We start from the raw sequence: 20277 nt of genomic DNA, 5'->3' as shown, positions 1-20277 counted from the left end.
TCAATACACTACTCAATCACTGCTCAACTATTCAATCACTGCTGAAATTCTACACCACTATACTACTCAATCACTGCTGAACTTCATAACTATACAACTTAATTACTGCTGAACTTCTTCATCACTATACCACTCAATCACTTCTTCATCAGTATACTGCTCAATATCTGCTGAACTTCATCATCACTATACTACTCAATCACTGCTGAACTTCTTCATCGCTTCACTACTCAATCACTGCTGAATTTCTTCATAACTATACTACTCAATCACTGCTGAACTTCATCACTATACTACTCAATCACTGCTGAACTTCATCACTATACTACTCAATCACTGCTGAACTTCATCACTATACTACTCAATAACTGCTGAACGTCATCATCACTATACTACTCAATCACTGCTAAACTTCTTCACTATACTACTCAATCACTGCTGAACTTCTTCATCACTATACTACTCAATCACTACTGAACTTCTTCATCACTATAATACTCAATCACTGCTGAACTTCTACATCACTATATTACTCAATCACTGCTGTACTTCATCACTATACTACTCAATCACTGCTGAACTCCATCACTATACTACTCAATCACTGCTGAACTTCTTCATCACTACACTACTCAATCACTGCTGAACTTCATCACTATACTACTCAATCACTACTGAACTTCTTCATCACTATAATAATCAATCACTGCTGAACTTCATCACTTCACTACTCAATCACTGCTGAACTTCATCACTTCACTACTCAATCACTGCTGAACTTCTTCATCACTATACTACTCAAACACTGCTGAACTTCATCACTATACTACTCAATTACTGCTGAACTTCATCACTATACTACTCAAACACTGCTGAACTTCATCACTATACTACTCAATCACTGCTGAACTTCATCACTAATCTACTCAATCACTGCTCAACTATTCAATCACTGCTGAAATTCTACACCACTATACTACTCAATCACCGCTGAACTTCATAACTATACAACTTAATTACTGCTGAACTTCTTCATCACTATACTACTCAGTCACTGCTGAACTTCTACATCACTATACTACTCAATCACTGCTGAACTACTTCATCACTATACTATTCAATCACTGCTACACTTCATCACTATACTACTCAATCACTGTTGCACTTCATCACTATAATACTCATTTACTGCTGAACTTCACCACTATACTACTCAATCACTGCTGAACTTCTTCATCACTACACTACTCAATCACTGCTCAACTATTCAATCACTGCTGAAATTCTACACCACTATACTATTCAATCACCGCTGATCTTCATAACTATACAACTTAATTACTGCTGAACTTCTTCATCACTATACTACTCAATATCTGCTGAACTTCATCATCACTATACTACTCAATCACTGCTGAACTTCATCATCACTATACTACTCAATCACTGCTGAACTTCTACATCAGTATACTACTCAATCACTACTGAACTTCTTCATCACTATACTACTCAATCACTACTGAACTTCTTCATCACTATAATAATCAATCACTGCTGAACTTCATCATCACTATACTACTCAATCACTGCTGAAATTCTACATCACTCTACTACTCAATCACTGCTGAACTTCATCACTTCACTACTCAATCACTGCTGAACTTCTTCATCACTATACTACTCAAACACTGCTGAACTTCATCATCACTACACTACTCAATTACTGCTGAACTTCATCACTAAACTACTCAATCACTGCTCAACTATTCAATCACTGCTGAAATTCTACACCACTATACTACTCAATCACTGCTGAACTTCATAACTATACAACTTAATTACTGCTGAACTTCATCATCACTATACTACTCAATCACTGCTGAACTTCTTCATCACTACAATAATCAATGCTGAATGTCTTCATCACTATACTACTCAATCACTGCTAAACTTCTTTACTATACTACTCAATATCTGCTGAACTTCATCATCACTATACTACTCAATCACTGCTGAACTTCTACATCACCATACTACTCAATCACTGCTGAACTTCATCACTATTCTACTCAATCACTGCTGAACTTCTTCATCACTACACTACTCAATCACTGCTGAACTTCATCACTATACTATTCAATCACTGCTGAACCTCTTCATCACTACACTACTCAATCACTGCTCAACTATTCAATCACTGCTGAAATTCTACACCACTATACTACTCAATCACTGCTGAACTTCATAACTATACAACTTAATTACTGCTGAACTTCTTCATCACTATACTACTCAATCACTGCTGAACTTCATCACTATACTACTCAATATCTGCTGAACTTCATCATCACTATACTACTCAATCACTGCTGAACTTCATCATCACTATACTACTCAATCACTGCTGAACTTCTACATCAGTATACTACTCAATCACTGCTGAACTTCTTCATCACTATAATAATCAATGCTGAATGTCTTCATCACTATATTACTGAATCACTGCTAAACTTCTTCACTATACTACTCAATCACTGCTGAACTTCTTCATCTCTGTACTACTCAATCACTACTGAATTTCATCATCACTATACTACTCAATCACTGCTGAACTTCTACATCACTATACTACTCAATCACTGCTGAACTTCATCACTATACTACTCAAACACTGCTGAACTTCTTCATCACTACACTACTCAAGCACTGCTGAACTTCATCACTATACTACTCAATCACTGCTGAACTTCTACATCACTACACTACTCAATCACTGTTGAACTTCATCACTATACTACTCAATCACTGCTGAACTTCTTCATCACTACACTACTCAATCACTGCTCAACTATTCAATCACTGCTGAAATTCTACACCACTATACTACTCAATCACTGCTGAACTTCATAACTATACAACTTAATTACTGCTGAACTTCTTCATCACTATACTACTCAATCACTTCTTCATCACTATACTACTCAATCACTGCTGAACTTCTTCATCGCTTCACTACTCAATCACTGCTGAATTTCTTCATAACTATACTACTCAATCACTGCTGAACTTCTTCATCACTATACTACTCAATCACTGCTGAGCTTCATCACTATACTACTCAATCACTGCTGAACTTCTTCACAATACTACTCAATCACTGCTGAATTTCATCATCACTATACTACTCAATCACTGCTGAGGGAAATCTTAGCATTTACCATTCAGATGAGAGTCACAGACATTTTAGTCCCATAGCTCAAAATTTGGTTTTCAGATGTGAGTGATTTTCTGTCATTGTAGTTGAAGGTTGCGCATAAAATAAAACATCAATCTTAGGATTTAAAAATCAATATCGAGGTCATACATCTGAAGATTGCGATGCATCAAAAAATCAATATTTATACCCAGTCCTAAGTGCATTACTTTTATTTCTCAATTCTGCGTGCTGTTTTTTTTTTTTCAAAAACATTTTCCATTCATATACTTCCATAGTGATTTAATCTAAATTGGCTATTGGATATTGTAAAAAAAAAGAACCCTTTAATGTTTCCCACCACAACTGTCTTTTTCATGTCAACATGGGAAAGAAAACTGAACTGTGTGTGAGTCGCATCTTACACTCTGTTTGCATTCCACCAGTGTGGGTTTTCCTCAGGCTGTGGGGACAGAATGCCCGTTCCTGAAATACACATGACTCAATCAATACAACAATCTGGTTTAATGTAAACACACTGATCAAGGGCCCAAAATAAAAGCACAAACACAGACCATATGTCAGGTTGGAAGGTCAGAGGTCATGACTAACCTGTCCTGGTCAGAGGCCATTTACTGGAGCTCATAAGCCATCTCATCGTCTCATATCTGCTGTCACACGTGTTTTTGCTGAAACAGTACCATCCACCTACACAACAAACATCGTCAAACACTGGAATAAACGCAGTGTTAATGCTTGATTGATTGATTGACTCACCCTCCAGGAATATCAACCATCTCCGGCTGCCTCTGGACTCTTTTATGTAGAAACTGAAAAAGAGCTTGTGTGAGTCATTTGTTTAGTTTGTGGTTCTACACATCAGTGAAATAAATTAGACGCATCATGTGTTGAATCAGAAGCTAACCGAACAACAGATCTATGTTTCTGCACCAGAACTTTTGACTTATCACCACAAACTGTGTGACATTATCTGACATATGAAATGTTCAACATTTCAGAGTGTTCACATAGGGTTAGGAATGGTTCCATTTTTAACAAACACCAAAAAGGTATTATTTTCATAACTTTTAGCTCCATTAGCGGTTCTAGAAGTGCGTATTTCCACTTATGCAGATGGGACACCGTGCTAAAATACTCAGTGTTTCCAGTGGATTTTAGCAGCAGCGCGATACCACTACTGAATCTACAGCATGAAACATACAGCATATCCTGTATCGTCTGATTCCTGAACAAATTACTCTTATGAGCTGGTTTATTTGAAGGAGGAAACACAGCGTGACCAATGAAGTCTGATTATCAAATAAATGACTCTTATGAGCTGTTTTTTTTTAATCTACAGCACAAAACACACAGCGTGATCAGTGTAGTCTGATTACCAAACAAATGGCTCTTATGAACCTGTTTGTTTCAATCTATATTGTAAAACATATAGTGCAACCAGTATAGTCCGATTCACGAATGAATGATTCTCATGAGCTGGTTCATTTGAATCTAAAGGATGAGAAAAAGTGCAATCAGTGTAGTGCGATTCCTGAATGAATGACTCTTATGAGCCGGTTCATTTGAATCTACAGCACAAAACACACAGCGCGACAAGTTTAGTCCGATTCCTGCACAAATGACTCTTATGAGCCGGTTTGTTTGAATTTACAGTGTGAAACACACAGAGTGACCAGTGTAGTGCGATTCCCAATCAAATGACTCTGAGCGTGTTCATATGAATCAACACTATGAAGCACACAGCGTGACCAGCGTAGTGCGATTCCCAGTCGAATGACTGTTATGAACTGGTTCGTTTATATCTGCAGCGTGTAATATACCTTGTGTCTCAAACAACTCCCTAGCTCCCTATGTCGTGATTCAGTATATTGTGAACAAGAATTAGAGCACTGGTAAGGGTGTTCATCCACTGAACATTGGGACACTTATGACTCAATCACCCATGACACATTAACGAGCTCGCTCATTGAAGCACAGCTGTTATTAATCAGCACCATCGGTGTATAAATAACACCATCGTTCATTTACATTGAAGATATTCAAATTTACAATGTTATTATAAAAGAGAAATTACATAAATAAAGAAATAAAAATACCCGACCAAATGACTCTTATGAGCCAGTTCGTTTGAATCTACAGCATTTAAAATACAGTGTGACCAGTGTAGCCCGATTCCTTAACAAATGACTCTTAAGAACTGGTTCTTTTGAGTCTATACTGTGAAACATATAGGGCAACCAGTGTAGTCCGATTCCCGAATGAATGATTCTTATGAGCTGGTTCTTTTGAATCTACAGCATGGAACATATAGCGTGACCAGTCTAGTCCTTTTCCTGAACACGTGATTCTTATGAACAGTTCCTATGATGTTTGTCAGACGTGTGTGTGTTTGAGGGCACTTAGATGTGGGCAGAAGTGTTTATAAGTGTATACATATGTGTTTGTCCTGTGTGTGTGTAGTGTGTGTGTGTTTGTATATGTGTACAGGTTTTGCTATACTTGTGAGGACCAAGTATTGAGAATCAGCCTGTTCTGTGAGGACATTTCTGGTTGTGAGGACCTTTTGGGTGGTCCTCACAAGGGAAATAACATATTAAAATATGTTTTTTTGAAAATGTAAAAATGCAGAAAGTTTTTTGTGAGGGTTAGGTTTAGGGGTAGGGTTAGGGTTAGGGGATAGAATCTATAGTTTATACAGTATAAAAATCTTTATGTCTATGGAGAGTCCTCATAATGATAGCTGCACCAACATGCGTGTGTGTGTGTGAGCGTGTGTGTGTGTGTGTGTGTGTGTGTGTGAGAGAGGGTGTTTGTGAGAGAGGGTGTGTGTGTGTGTATGTGTGTGTGTGTGTGTGTGTGTGTGTGTGAGGGTTAGGTTTAGGGGTAGGTTAGGGTTAGGGGATAGAATCTATAGTTCGTACAGTATAAAAATCTTTATGTCTATGGAGAGTCCTCATAATGATAGCTGCACCAACATGCGTGTGTGTGTGTGAGCGTGTGTGTGTGTGTGTGTGTGTGTGTGTTTGTGAGAGAGGGTGTTTGTGAGAGAGGGTGTGTGTGTGTGTATGTGTGTGTGTGTGTGAGAGTGTGTGTGTGTGTGTGTGTGGGCAGGTTTAAGTGGTTTACGAGGACTTTTTTTAGGTTATAAACTGGTAATTACAAGGGTATTATGCTATAAATGTGGTTTATGAGGATAGTGTCCCCATAATTCAAATCACTTCAAAAACATACTAAATGATGTTTATTTTTTAAATGTAAAAATGCAGAAAGTTTTTTGTGAGGGTTAGGTTTAGGGGTAGGGTTAGGGGATAGAATCTATAGTTTGTACAGTATAAAAATCATTATGTCTATGGAGAGTCATCATAATGATAGCTGCACCAACGTGTGTGTGTGTGTGTGTGTGTGTGTGAGTGTGTTTAGGGGTAGGGTTAGGGGATAGAATCTATAGTTCATACAGTATAAAAATCATTATGTCTATGGAGAGTCCTCATAATGATAGCTGCACCAACATGTGTGTGTGTGCGTGTGTGTGTGTGTGTCTGAACTGCACACATGTAAAGATCAGTCTCTCATACACTGAAATCCCTTTGATCTCCACAAACTCTACAAGCTTTTCAAACCCGTTTAACTGTTTCTGGATGCATTTTAATAAATTCATATATTTTTAAGTCTGCCGTAGATGCATTTTTATGGGTCATCATGTTTTTGCCTTCTAGTTCATTACTCGGCATCCTGCGTTGTGACACATGACCTCACGCTTGCGACACACGCCGCTGTCGTTATGTTATTTTTACTAAAACCACTAAATGCCACTCAGGATGCCAAGACAAACAGAACCACAACGATTCTCCCTGCTGCTGCCAGACATGTAATTCATATGTGTGCTGCTGTCTGGGAATGTGAGGAATTAATATCTCACTTTGATTCTCAGTGTCTGCTCACAGTGGCTCATTCATCTCGATAATACTGTCTGTTTGGCTTGATCTTAATTATCTGGCTCTTGCTGCTGAAATAGATCTCTTTAAAACAACACAAGCCTTGAAAAAGCGATTCACGAGTTCAGATATGGCAAGCACTTTTAACATTTATTCCTTAAAGCTTACTAGTATCTACTGTTTTCTGACAAGTATCTTTTTTTAATTTTACTAGTACTTATTGCTTTGCTACTAGTTACTATTCCAGTAATGACAAGTAGGTATTCCGTTATTACTGGTAACATATTGCACATTTTTGCCATGGAATTCTATAAGGATCTGTAGTTTAGATATACACTTTTCACTTCCGACTAGTATGTATTCTAACAATGACTATTATCTTTTTTTTATTATTTATTTTACAAGTAGGTGTTCATTAGATACTGTTACTTATTGCAATAGTGACTAGTATTGTCTAATAAAAAAGATACTAGTAAGTTTTAAGAAACAGATTTTAATAAAAGAGCTCCTGCATTCGTATAATCTTGAAATAACGGTAAATGGTTTAACTGTATTGGCTTGCTGTCCGCAAAAGGTCTCAAGCGTAAGATTCGACTTGTGTTCCAACAGCTCTGACTGTCGATTTTACACATTAATTTAGTGTGACTAATTATATAAAAAAATAATGCACTGGGGAGTACGGTGACGCCATGCATTGGGCAGACGTATGAGAGACAGCTCTGTGCACTTTGCTAATTTTTTTTATTATTTTCATGATATAATCCAGTGAAATTTGATACACCCAGTTACACATTTACTGTTTGAGGTAAACATGGCAAAGAAGTCAAAATCCCCGGGCTCTGGAGACATTAAAAGACACTTACGTGTTCAAGATGAAAGCCCAGACAGGCCTATGGACCGGGGACTCGATTTGGATGGCGCGGCGGGAGAAGGAATCCAGTGTTAACTGTCCAACATGTCAGTGATGTTGATGAAGGTACTTGCGGACTTGGAGGATCTCGCTTTAATACGTCGTTCGATTACGGCGATGGAAAAAAAAATTCTCTGAGCTAGTCACAAGAGTGACAGATGTTGAAAAAGGAATCGATTATTTGGAGGCATCAGAGAGGGAATTAGCCGCTAATCCGCCCGTGACCAAAGTTGATTTGGAACGTGTTCTTGAAAAGCTTGAAGATCTTGAGAATAGAAGCCGCAGGAATAAAATTAGAATTGTTGGAATTCCTGAGCATGAGCAGGGCAGAGATATGGTGAAATTCCTAGAGTCCGAGTCTGCTCGACATAACAGGCCACAAGCTGGAAATCGAGCGAGCTCACAGAGTCCCGGCTCACAGATCTGCTGAGGGAGGAAGGCCCCAATCGATTCTGGCCAGATTTCTGAGATCATCCGATAAAGATCTTGTGTTGCACCAGGTGAGAAGCAAAGGAAAGCTTTCTTGGAAGAATTACAATATTTTCTTGTTCCCGGACTTTGAGAACTCGACAAGAGAGAAACGCGATCGGTTTAAGGAATGCAAGAAACTCTTACATCAGTGGAAGATCACTTTTGCTCTGATGTTTCCGGCCAGACTGAGAATAAACACCATGGATGGCAGCAAAGTATTTACATGTCCCAATCAGGCAATGTCTTTTATTGAAACAATGGGTGAGTAACCACTGGGTGTTTTTCTTGTGAGTGGATTGACTCACAGTACATACTCTGGCTTTCGGAGGAAGCTGGGCACCATTATTGTTTTTTTTTAGCGTTGGCTCCGCCAAGCAGCTGGAGTTTGTTTTGTTTTGTGGATTAACACTTTTCCTTAAAGAAACTTTTGCATTAATGGAAGATCACTTTTACAATGAATGGATGACCGCAAAATATCTACATGCCCACACAAAGGATGTCTTTTATAAAGTTGGCGGACTGTGTAAATCATGGGATATACTTTTATGCGGCCTCCGAGTGAATTGACCCTTGACCATCCGAGGAACCGGGATGCGTGTTTCGTTTCCTTTTGTGCTGGTTCCACCTAGCGGTTGGAGCTTGTTTTGTTAAATAATATTACTTCGGGACAGTTATGGATGAATTTGTCAGTTCCTTGTGCTTATGCCTCCTGTCGGCTGGAGTATGATTTGTGGAGTATTTTCGTGGGACATGATTATGTCTTCTGCTGCACTCATCAGCTGGCTCACTGAAGATACATTTGTCTGACCGAGGAAACTGAACAGCTTTATATCGGCTGGACTTTGTTTTGTGAAGGAACAAACCTTTGAGACAGTTCTGTGAATGAGTCTACACGTTCTTTGTGTTTATTCTTCCTATTGGCTGGGGTTTGTTTTACAAAATATTTGATGTTATGTAATTTTGCCTTACAAATTTGTGAGGCAAAATTGAGCAATCTGATGGCAAAGTTGTCATGGGGACTCATAGGCGTACATGGACTCTTTGAGTTTAAAGGGACTGATGCCGGTTGGCGCTGTCGTGCGCGGGGTTAATGCGCATGTTTTTGTTTTTTCTGTTTGTTTTGTTCGGGGGGAAGTTTGGGGTTTTATTGTTGCATTGATGTTGAAATGTGGTCTTCATAATTTTGTTTTTGGAACACAATTTATTTTTTCTATTATATCAAAATGTTGAATGTTGGTATGAGTGTACTATCTCTCTCCACACGGAATGTAAATGGGTTGGGGCACCCCATAAAAGTAGGAAGGTTATTTATTTTCTTAAACATAAGAAATATGATATAGTGTTTCTTCAAAAAATGCATCTTTCCCCGCAGGAAGCTGAAAAATTTGGGAAGATATGGGGTGGACATGTTTTCTTTAGTGTTGGCTCAAGTAAGAGCAAGGGAGTCATTATATTGATTAATAAACATCTACAATTCAAATTTCTCAAAAAAGTCATTATTGTTTTAGCAGAAATTCAGGGGCAAAGGTTGATTTTGGCTAATATTTACACACCTAACGATCAGGGCTTTTTTATAGATCTTGAAGGGATGTTGCAAACCGCTGGCACCCCTCATGATATAATATTGGGAGGAGACTTTAATCTTTTGATGGACTCAGTCCTTGATCATAGTGAAGCAAAAGTGTGTAAGCTCCCTAGAGCAACACTGACGCTTCACAGGATGTGTAAAAATCTTGGTCTTACAGATATTTGGAGACTTTTGAACCCATCTGGTAGGGACTATATATATTTTTTCATCAGTCCATAAGATTTATTCTAGAATACATTTTTTTTTATATCCAAATCCCTCATTTCATCTGTTGTTGATTGCTCAATTGGAAACATTTTAGTCTCAGATCATGCTCTGGTGAGTTTAGAGGTGTTGCCACATATGGAGAAAAAGAAATCATATAGTTGGCGCCTTAATGTATCCCTTTTGCAAAATCCTGATTTCCAACAAATGTTTAAGACTGAAATCAATGTTTATATGGAGACCAACTGGACTTCGGTATCCTCTGTGGGCGTGGCTTGGGAGGCACTTAAGGCGGTTCTCAGGGGTCGGATCATACAGTATGCCTCATTCATTAAAAAATCCAAAGCACGAGAACTCGTGGAGTTGGAAGGAAATATTAAAAGTGCAGAGGCAGAGCTGAAGCGCCATGTGTCATCTGATGGCCTCAGAGAATTGACTCATTTGAAATACAGGTATAATATTATTTTGTCGCGGAAAGTGGAGTTTTGGCTATTCAGGGCAAGACAGTCATACTTTGAGTTGGGGGACAATGCAGGGAAGCTTTTGGCTAGATATATAAAGCAGAGAGAGTCTTTTTCTACCATTCCCTCAGTGAAATCTGCTGGTGGTGAAATATTTACCTCAGCCATTGATATTAATAATGCTTTTAAATAATTCTATATTAATCTTTATAGTTCCATGCCTTCGCCTACTGATGAAGAGATTAGAAACTTTGTGGAACCATTAGATCTCCCTAAACTGAAGACTGAGCAAAAAAACGCTCTTGATTCTGAGATAACCTTGGAGGAGCTTGACGAGGTAATTAAGTCCCTACTGGCAAGGCTCCGAGGACAGATGGTTTTGCCGCAGAATTTTTTAGATCCTATGCTACAGAACTGGCTCCACTTTTATTAGAAGTTTATACTAAATCATTAAAGAATGGAAAGCTTCCTCCAACCATGACACAAGCCCGGATCAGTCTGATTCTTAAAAAGGACAAAGATCCAAGTAAGTGTAAAAGTTACCGTCCAATCTCCCTGATCCAACTAGATTTTGGCTAACTGATTAAGTAAGGTTATGACATCTGTTATACAAATAGATCAGGTGGGGTTTATTCGGGCCGTAACTCTTCTGATAACATTAGGCGTTTCATCAATATCATGTGGTCAGTAGCAAATTATCAGTCTCCAGTCGCTGCCATCTCACTTGACGCCAAAAAGGCGTTTGATATTGTAGAATGGGATTATCTTGATTTTGGAAATTTTGGGTTCGGGAGTACATTTATTGGTTGGATTAAGTTACTTTATAGACACCCTGTAGCAGCAGTACAAACAAATGAATTAATTTCAGATTATTTTACTCTGAAAAGGGGCACTCGGCAGGGTTGCCCTCTTTCCCCATTATTGTTCTGTCTTACCCTGGAACCATTAGCAGCCGCGATAAGAAAGGAGGATGATTTTCCAGGGGTGATTGCGGGAGGTGTGGCGCATAAGCTTCTGCTTTACGCAGATTATATTTTATTATTCATCTCCGACCCCACTAGATCTATGCCTTGCCTCCACAGAATTATTAATTCCTTCTCTAAGTTCTCAGGATACAGAGTCAATTGGTCTAAATCCGAAGCTTTGGCTTTGACAGCGTACTGTCCAGTAACGGCCTTCCAGCCAGGTGCCTTCCAGTGGCCCAAACAGGGCATTAAGTATTTGGGAATTTTATTCCCAGCAAATTTGTCTGATTTAGTCAGAGTTAATTTTGATCCCTTAATAAAAAGGTTTCCGAATGATGTGGACAGGTGGGCTTCATTACACTTATCGATGATTGGGAACATTAATGTAATTAAAATGAATTGTATTCCAAAATTCAACTACCTGTTACAATCTCTCCCTATAGATGTCCCCCTCTCTTATTTCAAGCAATTTGATAGCATAGCGAAGTACTTCATTTGGAATGGTAAGCGTGCCAGGTTAAATTTCAATAAGTTACATAGGCTGATTGACAAAGGTGGGTCAGGCCTACCCAAGATTTTGTTTTATTATTATGCATTCGGTCTCAGACATTTGGCTCATTGGTCGCTTCCACCTGAGAGAGCCCCTCCCTGGTTTTGTAATGAAAAGGAAGCCTTTCGATCAAATTAATCGGAGAAGTTAAGTCACACCCCGTTATTTTGCATTTACACTCGATATGGACAAAAGTGTCCAGAGTGTTTAATTCGGATATTTATTTAAACATAGCGTCGAGCATATGGCAGAACCCTAAACTATGCATTAATAAGTGCCCTTTCTGTTGGTCAGATTGGATTGTGAGGGGAGTTAATACACTCGGTGACCTATATGAGAGTGGAGTATTGAGACCTTTTGAAAATTTGGTTCAAAATTTTGGGATTCCCAGATCTCAATTTTATAAGTATTTACAACTGCGCCACCTACTCTGCACTGTTTTTGGGAATGGCACGCACTCCCCTAGTGTGGCAGATACTCTGGGAGTGGTGATTACTGCTTTTGGAAAAGGTCATGAGGCATCAGTGTATTACTCCCTGCTAATTCAGAGTCTGGGGGACAGAGCTTTAAATTCCCTCAAAAGATTATGGGAGGAAGATTTAAACTTGATATTGGAGGAGGGAGTGTGGGCTAGGATTTTTAAAAATGTCAAGTCTGCATCTAGAGATGCAAGGGTGCGCCTTATGCAATTTAAGATTCTACATAGATGTTATTAGACCCCTTCTAAATTGTATAGGCCTGGACACACCCACCTGCTGGCGGTGCCATTTAGAAGATGGAGACACCACCCATGTTTTTTGGGGGTGTCGTAAGATGCAGGAGTTCTGGTTGAGGGTCCAGAATTTTATGGCCGACGTATTGGGTACTTGGATCTCCTTTTGCCCCAGGCTCTGTATTTTGGGTGACGGGGCGGTCATTGATGTAGGAGATAAGTACATTGTGGCATGGGGGGCATGGTCATGTGTTGGTCTGCGGGAGAGGGAGAGCGGTAAGGCTCATCACCTGGCTCATAATTATTTCTAACACCTGTCTCTCATTATAGTGATAGCGGAGGAAGGCTTAAAAGGATGCCGAAGCATCAGAGAGTGTGTTCGTCAAGCACGACAGCCCGTACCCAGAGAGAGAGAGATTGTGTTTATGTTTAGAGTGTTTTCATTTATTTACGTTTTCTCTATTATCGACGGTTACCGTCGATTGTGTGATTCCAAATAAAAGGACTGACCTTGAACCTGCTTCTTTGTCTCCTGACTCCTCCATTGCCCCGAACTAAGAACTTGTTACATACATGAAGAATTGGATCCTGGCCAAAGTTATGGTGGGCAGACAGGTTATCCTTAGAGGATGGAAGTCAGCTGGAGCCCCATCGTTTCGTGAGTGGTGCGAGGAGATGGGCAGGATGGCAGCTTGGGAAGAGTTGTCATATAGAAGGTTAGGCAAAATGGATATGTTCATCAGGAGGTGGGGCAGCTATTTGGCCTTTTTGGAGGGCTCTCGGGGAGGGGCAGTGGAGGGAGACATGTTGTTTTAAATGTGTATGTTGTAGCCTTTTTGTTTTTGAATATATACTTTTTTTAAATGTATTTATAAATATTTTCTTCTGTTTTATTGTTTATTTGTGTGTCTTTGTCAATTGTATTTGACCACTGGGGTATCTGTTTGTGTTGGGTGGTGGGGTGGGGTGGTTAATGTTCGGGAGGAAGGGTTGTAAATAATATAATGTGATTCCAAATATTCTTTTATTTTATATATATATATATATATATATATATATATATATATATATATATATATATATATATATATATATATATATATGTTATATGGAATCAATAAAAACTTTTAACAACAAATAATAATAATAATAATGCATTAAAATGTATGTAATTAATCATGCCCTCTGACGCGTACATATTTTCTTACCATACATCAATTCAAGCTTGAAGTACATGTGTTTTCAGGAGCCGTTCAAATAGGTGTCAGCGCACCTCAACAAACCTCACAAGCAGCAGAAACAGAATGAGAACCACTCACTGAGAAAGCACAAGAGAAGAAAGGAATCTTGAGATGCGATTTTCAAAGTTTCCACTACTTTTAACTTGACACAGTGTCCTAAAAAAGCGCTGTTTATGACGCTGAATACTAGTGAGATGCGTCCGTCTGAGACACGTACATAGAACGACAATTATAAATAGTGCAGACAGAATGCAAGAACGCGTACTGTGAGAACTGGACACATCGATGAACTCAATACAAATCAGATTGCTGTCAACTGTAGAATTGTTCAGTCATGGGCCTGGGTATCTCAGCAAGTACTGACCCTGACTATCACCCCTGGAGTCGTGAGTTCGAATCCAGGGTGTGCTGAGTGACTCCAGCCAGGTCTCCTAAGCAACCAAATTGGCCCGGTTGCTAGGGAGGGTAGAGTCACGTTGGGTAACCACCTCGTGGTCGCTATAATGTGGTTCTCGCTCTCGGTGGGGTGCGAGGCGAGATACTATGCAACTATGAGGACTTAGAGAGCATTGGGAATTGGGCTTTCCAAATTGGAGAGAAAAAGGTGAGAAAATAATAAATAAATAAATTTGTTCAATCATATGAGAATAAAACAAACAATATATTGAGTTCTTAAGACACTTTTTGTATTGTCTAATTAGACAATTATTAAATAATCATCTGATCGTGGTTATTTGATCTAATCGTGGTTATTTTAGAGAACTGCGATTACTGGGCATTCAAATTCCAATCACATTTTAATGCCCAAATAAGGGGATTTCAAGTGAATAAACTGTATAAATGAACGACATGAATGGCGCGTTTGTGTGTCATTCAGTTGAACTCCGAGCGTCACTGAGCCGCACCGTAGAGGTCAACCAGCTCCTGCCCTGAAGAGCTCGTGAAGCGATCTGATGCACACGTTGTCAGCACAGACTCGAGTCAAACTCCCACAAAAATATAAACGAACAAGTATAAACTGTGACAGGGAACGCAAAGCGCTCAAGTTTCACTTTAAACGATCGTGTAATGGCAAATGTTCCTGGTTCATACACACAGTGTTAGTGACACGCAGTGACACAGAAGAGGAGACGCACACTTACTCTATTTCTGTGGAGTGATAAAATTATGAAATAAAATCTTAAAGGTTTTGCTTCATGACAAATAAGGGCTTGTGGGTTTAATCAGAGCATTAAAATAACGTGTGAAATTGACAAAATTGGGAAATAATTTTTTACTATTGCATAATATAATAAAAATATAATATAAATATATACAAAACATTTATATTATATTTTATTTTTTATTTAAAAAAATTATAAAATATATGAGTTCAAAAAACAAGTGTAAATGTAAAATTGACCAAAAAGAGAGACATATTTTAAGCATTTAGAAATATTTTGATATTTAAAACATTATTTTTTATGTCATTCATAAGTTTTTAAAGCCTTAAATCATAGTTTATTCCTATTTTATTATTTGATTTATATACTAAAATTGTAAAAATGACTTCTTAAGGTGTATGAAGCACACATGCAGAAAAAAGCACACCTTAAAAATATGATGATTTATATGACAATTAATCATGAAAGCCCTTAACGAGACAATTAATCGTCATAATCGCAATTATTTTTTTGACACTTATCATCAGCCAAATTTCATAATCGTGACAGCCCTATGTCTAATTCATGCTTTATTCATCTGCCACAAAAATAAACATTTATTTCAAACTGAATTTCAATCTGTATTATATATTTATTATAGGCCCTAAATATTATATTCATAAATATTTAAATTATTATTCATTTTTTATATGAATTATCTTTATTGGGGGCCTTTCTCAGCAAATAATGATGTATGTGATTAATTGCGATTAATTTTATAAATTAATTGGCATATCCTGTAATTAATCGATTGACAGTCCTAATTATTATCCTTAACATAGACTGGTTGATTGTGAAAATTTGTAGTTTTGCACAGACAGACAGAAGTGTTAAAGCAGATTGTAGTTTGAATTGTCTTGATCGCAAAAACACATAATTTTGATCAGTTAGAAAAGTCACAGCAACCTGAGTTAGAACAGCCTGAAGGTCTGTGCCGAGTTTGGTGGATGTAGCTTAAGCTTGAGGAGAAGTGGACCAAAATTTTGGTATGGTTTAGGATTTAAAAAAAAAAAAAAACTAAGTCTGTAGGCTTTGTCAAGCCAGCACAATAAAATGCAGCCACATGCACATATAAACCTGCCCTGTCTTTACATTCAGATGTATGTGAGAATTTAAAAGAAGAACTTAAATCTGAAATGTATTCCAACATTTACTGAGATACTTGCACCAAGGACTGTTTAAGAAAATTTACCAAAAAGAACCATGGTAATTGGACATGGTATCATGGTAACATTATGGTATTTTAGACATGTATTATGGTACTTTGTAGTACCATCTAAATACTAAGTACCATGATATTACCATCTGATACCATCACTCTGTCGTGGTACCTACAACCTTTCAGTCACCAACTCAAATCATCAACCACTAAACCACAAAATGCGCTTTAGGCATTTTGAAGCAGACTGGAGAAGAATGAGATTAAAGGATTATGACTCACCCAGCAGGTGTTCCATCATTACAGGTGACGGATGAGTTCACTAAGAACTGCAGCTTCATATCCTGGTCCAGTCTCTGAGATGAGCAGGGATAGAGGGACTGAGCCAGACTCTTCACTTGAGTCATGAAACTGTCCATATTTCCCTCCACAGCTGTGAAATCTAGTGGAAAACTCTCAGGTGTGTCCGCACGTTGGGTCTGACCCTGGACCCTCCTGCCCTGAGCCGACCCAAACAGAACCAGAACCAGCAGAATCCTGATCATCTCCAAACCAGCTCAGACCAGCTTCTTAATCCTTTTGTAAATCCACAAGAGTTTCTGCACCAATGTGAATCACTCACACTTACTGCATCATCTCAACATGAAGAAACTTTTATTCTCAAACAGTTGTGAGGAATTTAATAACAGAATAGATCCAGCACAACTCAGTCTGTTCTCCTCCTGAGTGCTGCAAGTGTCCGTAACCCTCATGGGCTCATTATTTGGGTTTTTATGGCTGTTCTGTCAGAGGGCTGGTCAAAGGGGGTGTGGCTCAGTGACATGCATGTCCCTTTGATCTCTTTTGTGTGTGTGTGTGTGTGTGAATACGGAGATCTAAAGAAATTAAACAACTCTGGATGAACTAAAGCTTAAACATAGTAGTAAATATGTTATTATGTTGTTGTTTACTGTTTACTGTATTTTTTCTGTATTCTGTGCTCATCTATACTATTTAGCATATATAGACATATAAATTGGCTCCAAATCTTATTTGGACACATAATCACATAAAATCACACTTAAAAAAATGGCCAAATATTATAAAATCACAAAATTTTACAGCAAGAATTTATTTGAAAGAGACAACATTACATTTTTAAGTGTGACTAAAGTGAACATACAACATTTGGAGCAATTTTACATACAGTACACAGCCACTATACATATACATATGTATTTATATGTAAATAATATTCACATAAAAGACTCTTTCTGATCATTTGTCATTGGTGTTAAAATATGCTACAAATTTTGAATAATGATTTTTATTAATGAAAGAATTCTCTCATATCTGTAATGATAGATGATTACTCTTAAATCTCCCATTTTACCTTTATTCACTCTGTATACTTTATTCAATTTAGATTTACAGGAACAGTGCACATCAATAAATATTTCTGTAAATGTGTCAGTTTAGCTATTACATGAATAAGAAAGTGCTAATTAAAACCAAGTGAAAATATACTCATAAAACAGTATCGTACAAACATGCACATTAATGACAATATACTCGTTCTGTATACTAAATTTTCCTGCCACTTTTTTAAAAGTTTCCTAAGTGAGTCTCTGTGTGTATCAGTATTTGTCTCCATGTAAAAATAAACAACATTAATAAAAATGCCTGTGTGATGTGAGATATGAAATATAGTCAGTCTTACACGTCACAACTATGTGTGTATGTACTGTGTGTGTGTGTGTGTGTGTGCTCTGCAGCCGATTTCCTAATCAAATAACGCAACACAAATTTAGCTGTTTTTAAATGAGCTGTAAAAACAGTCATAAGATGTGATTTCACTAAATGACTTCCGTTTGGCAATATTCTCCATCACCTCAGAGAGGTCACACAAACACACGTGTTCAAAGGGCCTTTAGGAAAGAGTTTGAAGTTTTATTTCAGTTGCTGATCGTCTGGACGGATAAGAGCGGAACTGTTTGTTTGTTCAAACGCTGGTCATTTCCTCAAACGCTCCTGTATGTGTGCAGGTGAAAGAGAGCACAGCTCAACTCCTTCATACCAACCCCAATCCAAAACTAACACATCATAAGTACAACACTATTACAAACCCAACACAATACTAATACCACATTTACACATATAAAACAATAATACAACCTTAAAAAACTCTTACACAACACTAATCACACTAACACAACACAAAGGCATCACTAATACAACCTTAACACAGCCCTTACACAACACTAACACAAACCCTAAAACAACACTAATACCACACTTACACATATAAAAAAGAATACAACCTTAACAAAACCCTTACACAACACCAATACAACATTAACACATCACTAACATCACTAAGGTCGCGTGGTGCCATGCGAGGTTCAGACGTCTGAACAGTGAGCTCTGCGCACTTTGCTAGTTTTTAATTATTTTTATGTCATAAACCGGTGAGATTCGATACACCCTGTTCCATAACTGTTCTATGAAGACAACATGTCAAAGAATTCAAAATCCTCGAGCTCTGGAGACAATAAAAGACACTTACGTGCTCAAGCTGACGCCCCTGACAGTGCCGCAGACCAGGGACTCAATTTGGATGGTGCAGTGGGAGAGATCCAGCGTCAACTGTTGAACATGTCTGCAATGCTGGTGAAGGTCGTTGCTGACTTGGAGGATCTTGCTGTAATATGTCGATCGATCACTTCCATTGGAGACAAAGTTCTCTGAGTTGGTTATAAGAATGGGGGACATCGAGAGACGGATCGATTATCTGGAGTCATCGGAGAGGGAATTACCTGCTAACCCGCTAACGACCAAGACAGACTTGGAGCATGTTTGGAAAAAGTTGGAAGACCTTGAAAATCATAACCGGCAAAACAATTTCCGAATTGTTGGAATTCCTGAGAACCAAGAAGGCAGAGATATGGTGAAATTCCTAGACAGGCTCTTCTCCAGTCTGCTCAACATAACATGCCATAAGCTGGAAATCACAGTGTTCCGGCTCGGAGATCCGCTGAGGGAGAGAGGCCCCGATCAATTCTGGCCAAATTTCTGAGATCATCCGATAAAGATCTTGTGTTATGCTAAGCGAGGATTAAAGGAAGGCTTTCTTGGAAGAACCACAACATTTTCTTGTTCCCAGACTTTGTGAATTCGATGAGAGAAACTTGATCGATTCAAGGAATGCAAGAAACTCATACATCAACGGAAGGTCGCTTTTGCACTGATGTTCCCGGCCAAATTGAGAATAGATGCTAAGGATGGCTGCAAAATATTTACATGCCCACAGCAAGCGATGTCCTTCATAAAGTCAATGGAATGAGTAAGCCATTGTGCGATGCTCTCGATGCAGTCGAGTGGGCCTGACTCACTGAACATTCACTTGACCATCCGAGGAAACTGGGCACCTTTCAACTGGGCACCTTTCAAAATCAAAATTTCTTTTTGTGCTGGTTCCGCCTAGCTGCTGGAGTTTGTTTTGTTGAATAACACTCCTTCAAGAAGCTTTTGCATCGACAGAGGGTCGCTTTTGCACTGAAGTTCCCGGCCAGATTAAGAATAGATGCTAAGGATGGCTGCAAAGTGTTTACTTGTCCCCAACAAGCATTGTTCTACATAAAGTCAATGGAATGAGTAAGTCATTGTGTGGCGCTCGCCTTGCAGTT

At 38.4% G+C, this 20277-nt stretch overlaps 1 protein-coding gene across 1 annotated transcript in view; it reads right to left on the bottom strand.

The window, feature by feature from the left end:
- LOC127428118 (palmitoleoyl-protein carboxylesterase notum1a-like) overlaps positions 1-17316 on the bottom strand; it is a 69702-nt gene extending 52386 nt beyond the window's left edge. Inside the window, exons 1-4 of the mRNA XM_051676213.1 lie at positions 16895-17316; positions 3971-4023; positions 3806-3901; positions 3619-3679 (exon numbers count right to left, since the gene is read on the bottom strand). Of these exons, the coding sequence (XP_051532173.1) occupies positions 3619-3679; positions 3806-3901; positions 3971-4023; positions 16895-17157 (473 nt within the window). The 5' untranslated portion in view covers positions 17158-17316. The remainder of the gene's footprint in view (positions 1-3618; positions 3680-3805; positions 3902-3970; positions 4024-16894) is intronic.
- Positions 17317-20277: the final 2961 nt, after the last annotated feature.

Source organism: Myxocyprinus asiaticus, chromosome 37 (assembly GCF_019703515.2).
Source record: "Myxocyprinus asiaticus isolate MX2 ecotype Aquarium Trade chromosome 37, UBuf_Myxa_2, whole genome shotgun sequence".
Taxonomy (NCBI): domain Eukaryota; kingdom Metazoa; phylum Chordata; class Actinopteri; order Cypriniformes; family Catostomidae; genus Myxocyprinus; species Myxocyprinus asiaticus.
This window is presented reverse-complemented; position numbering and strand designations above follow the sequence as displayed.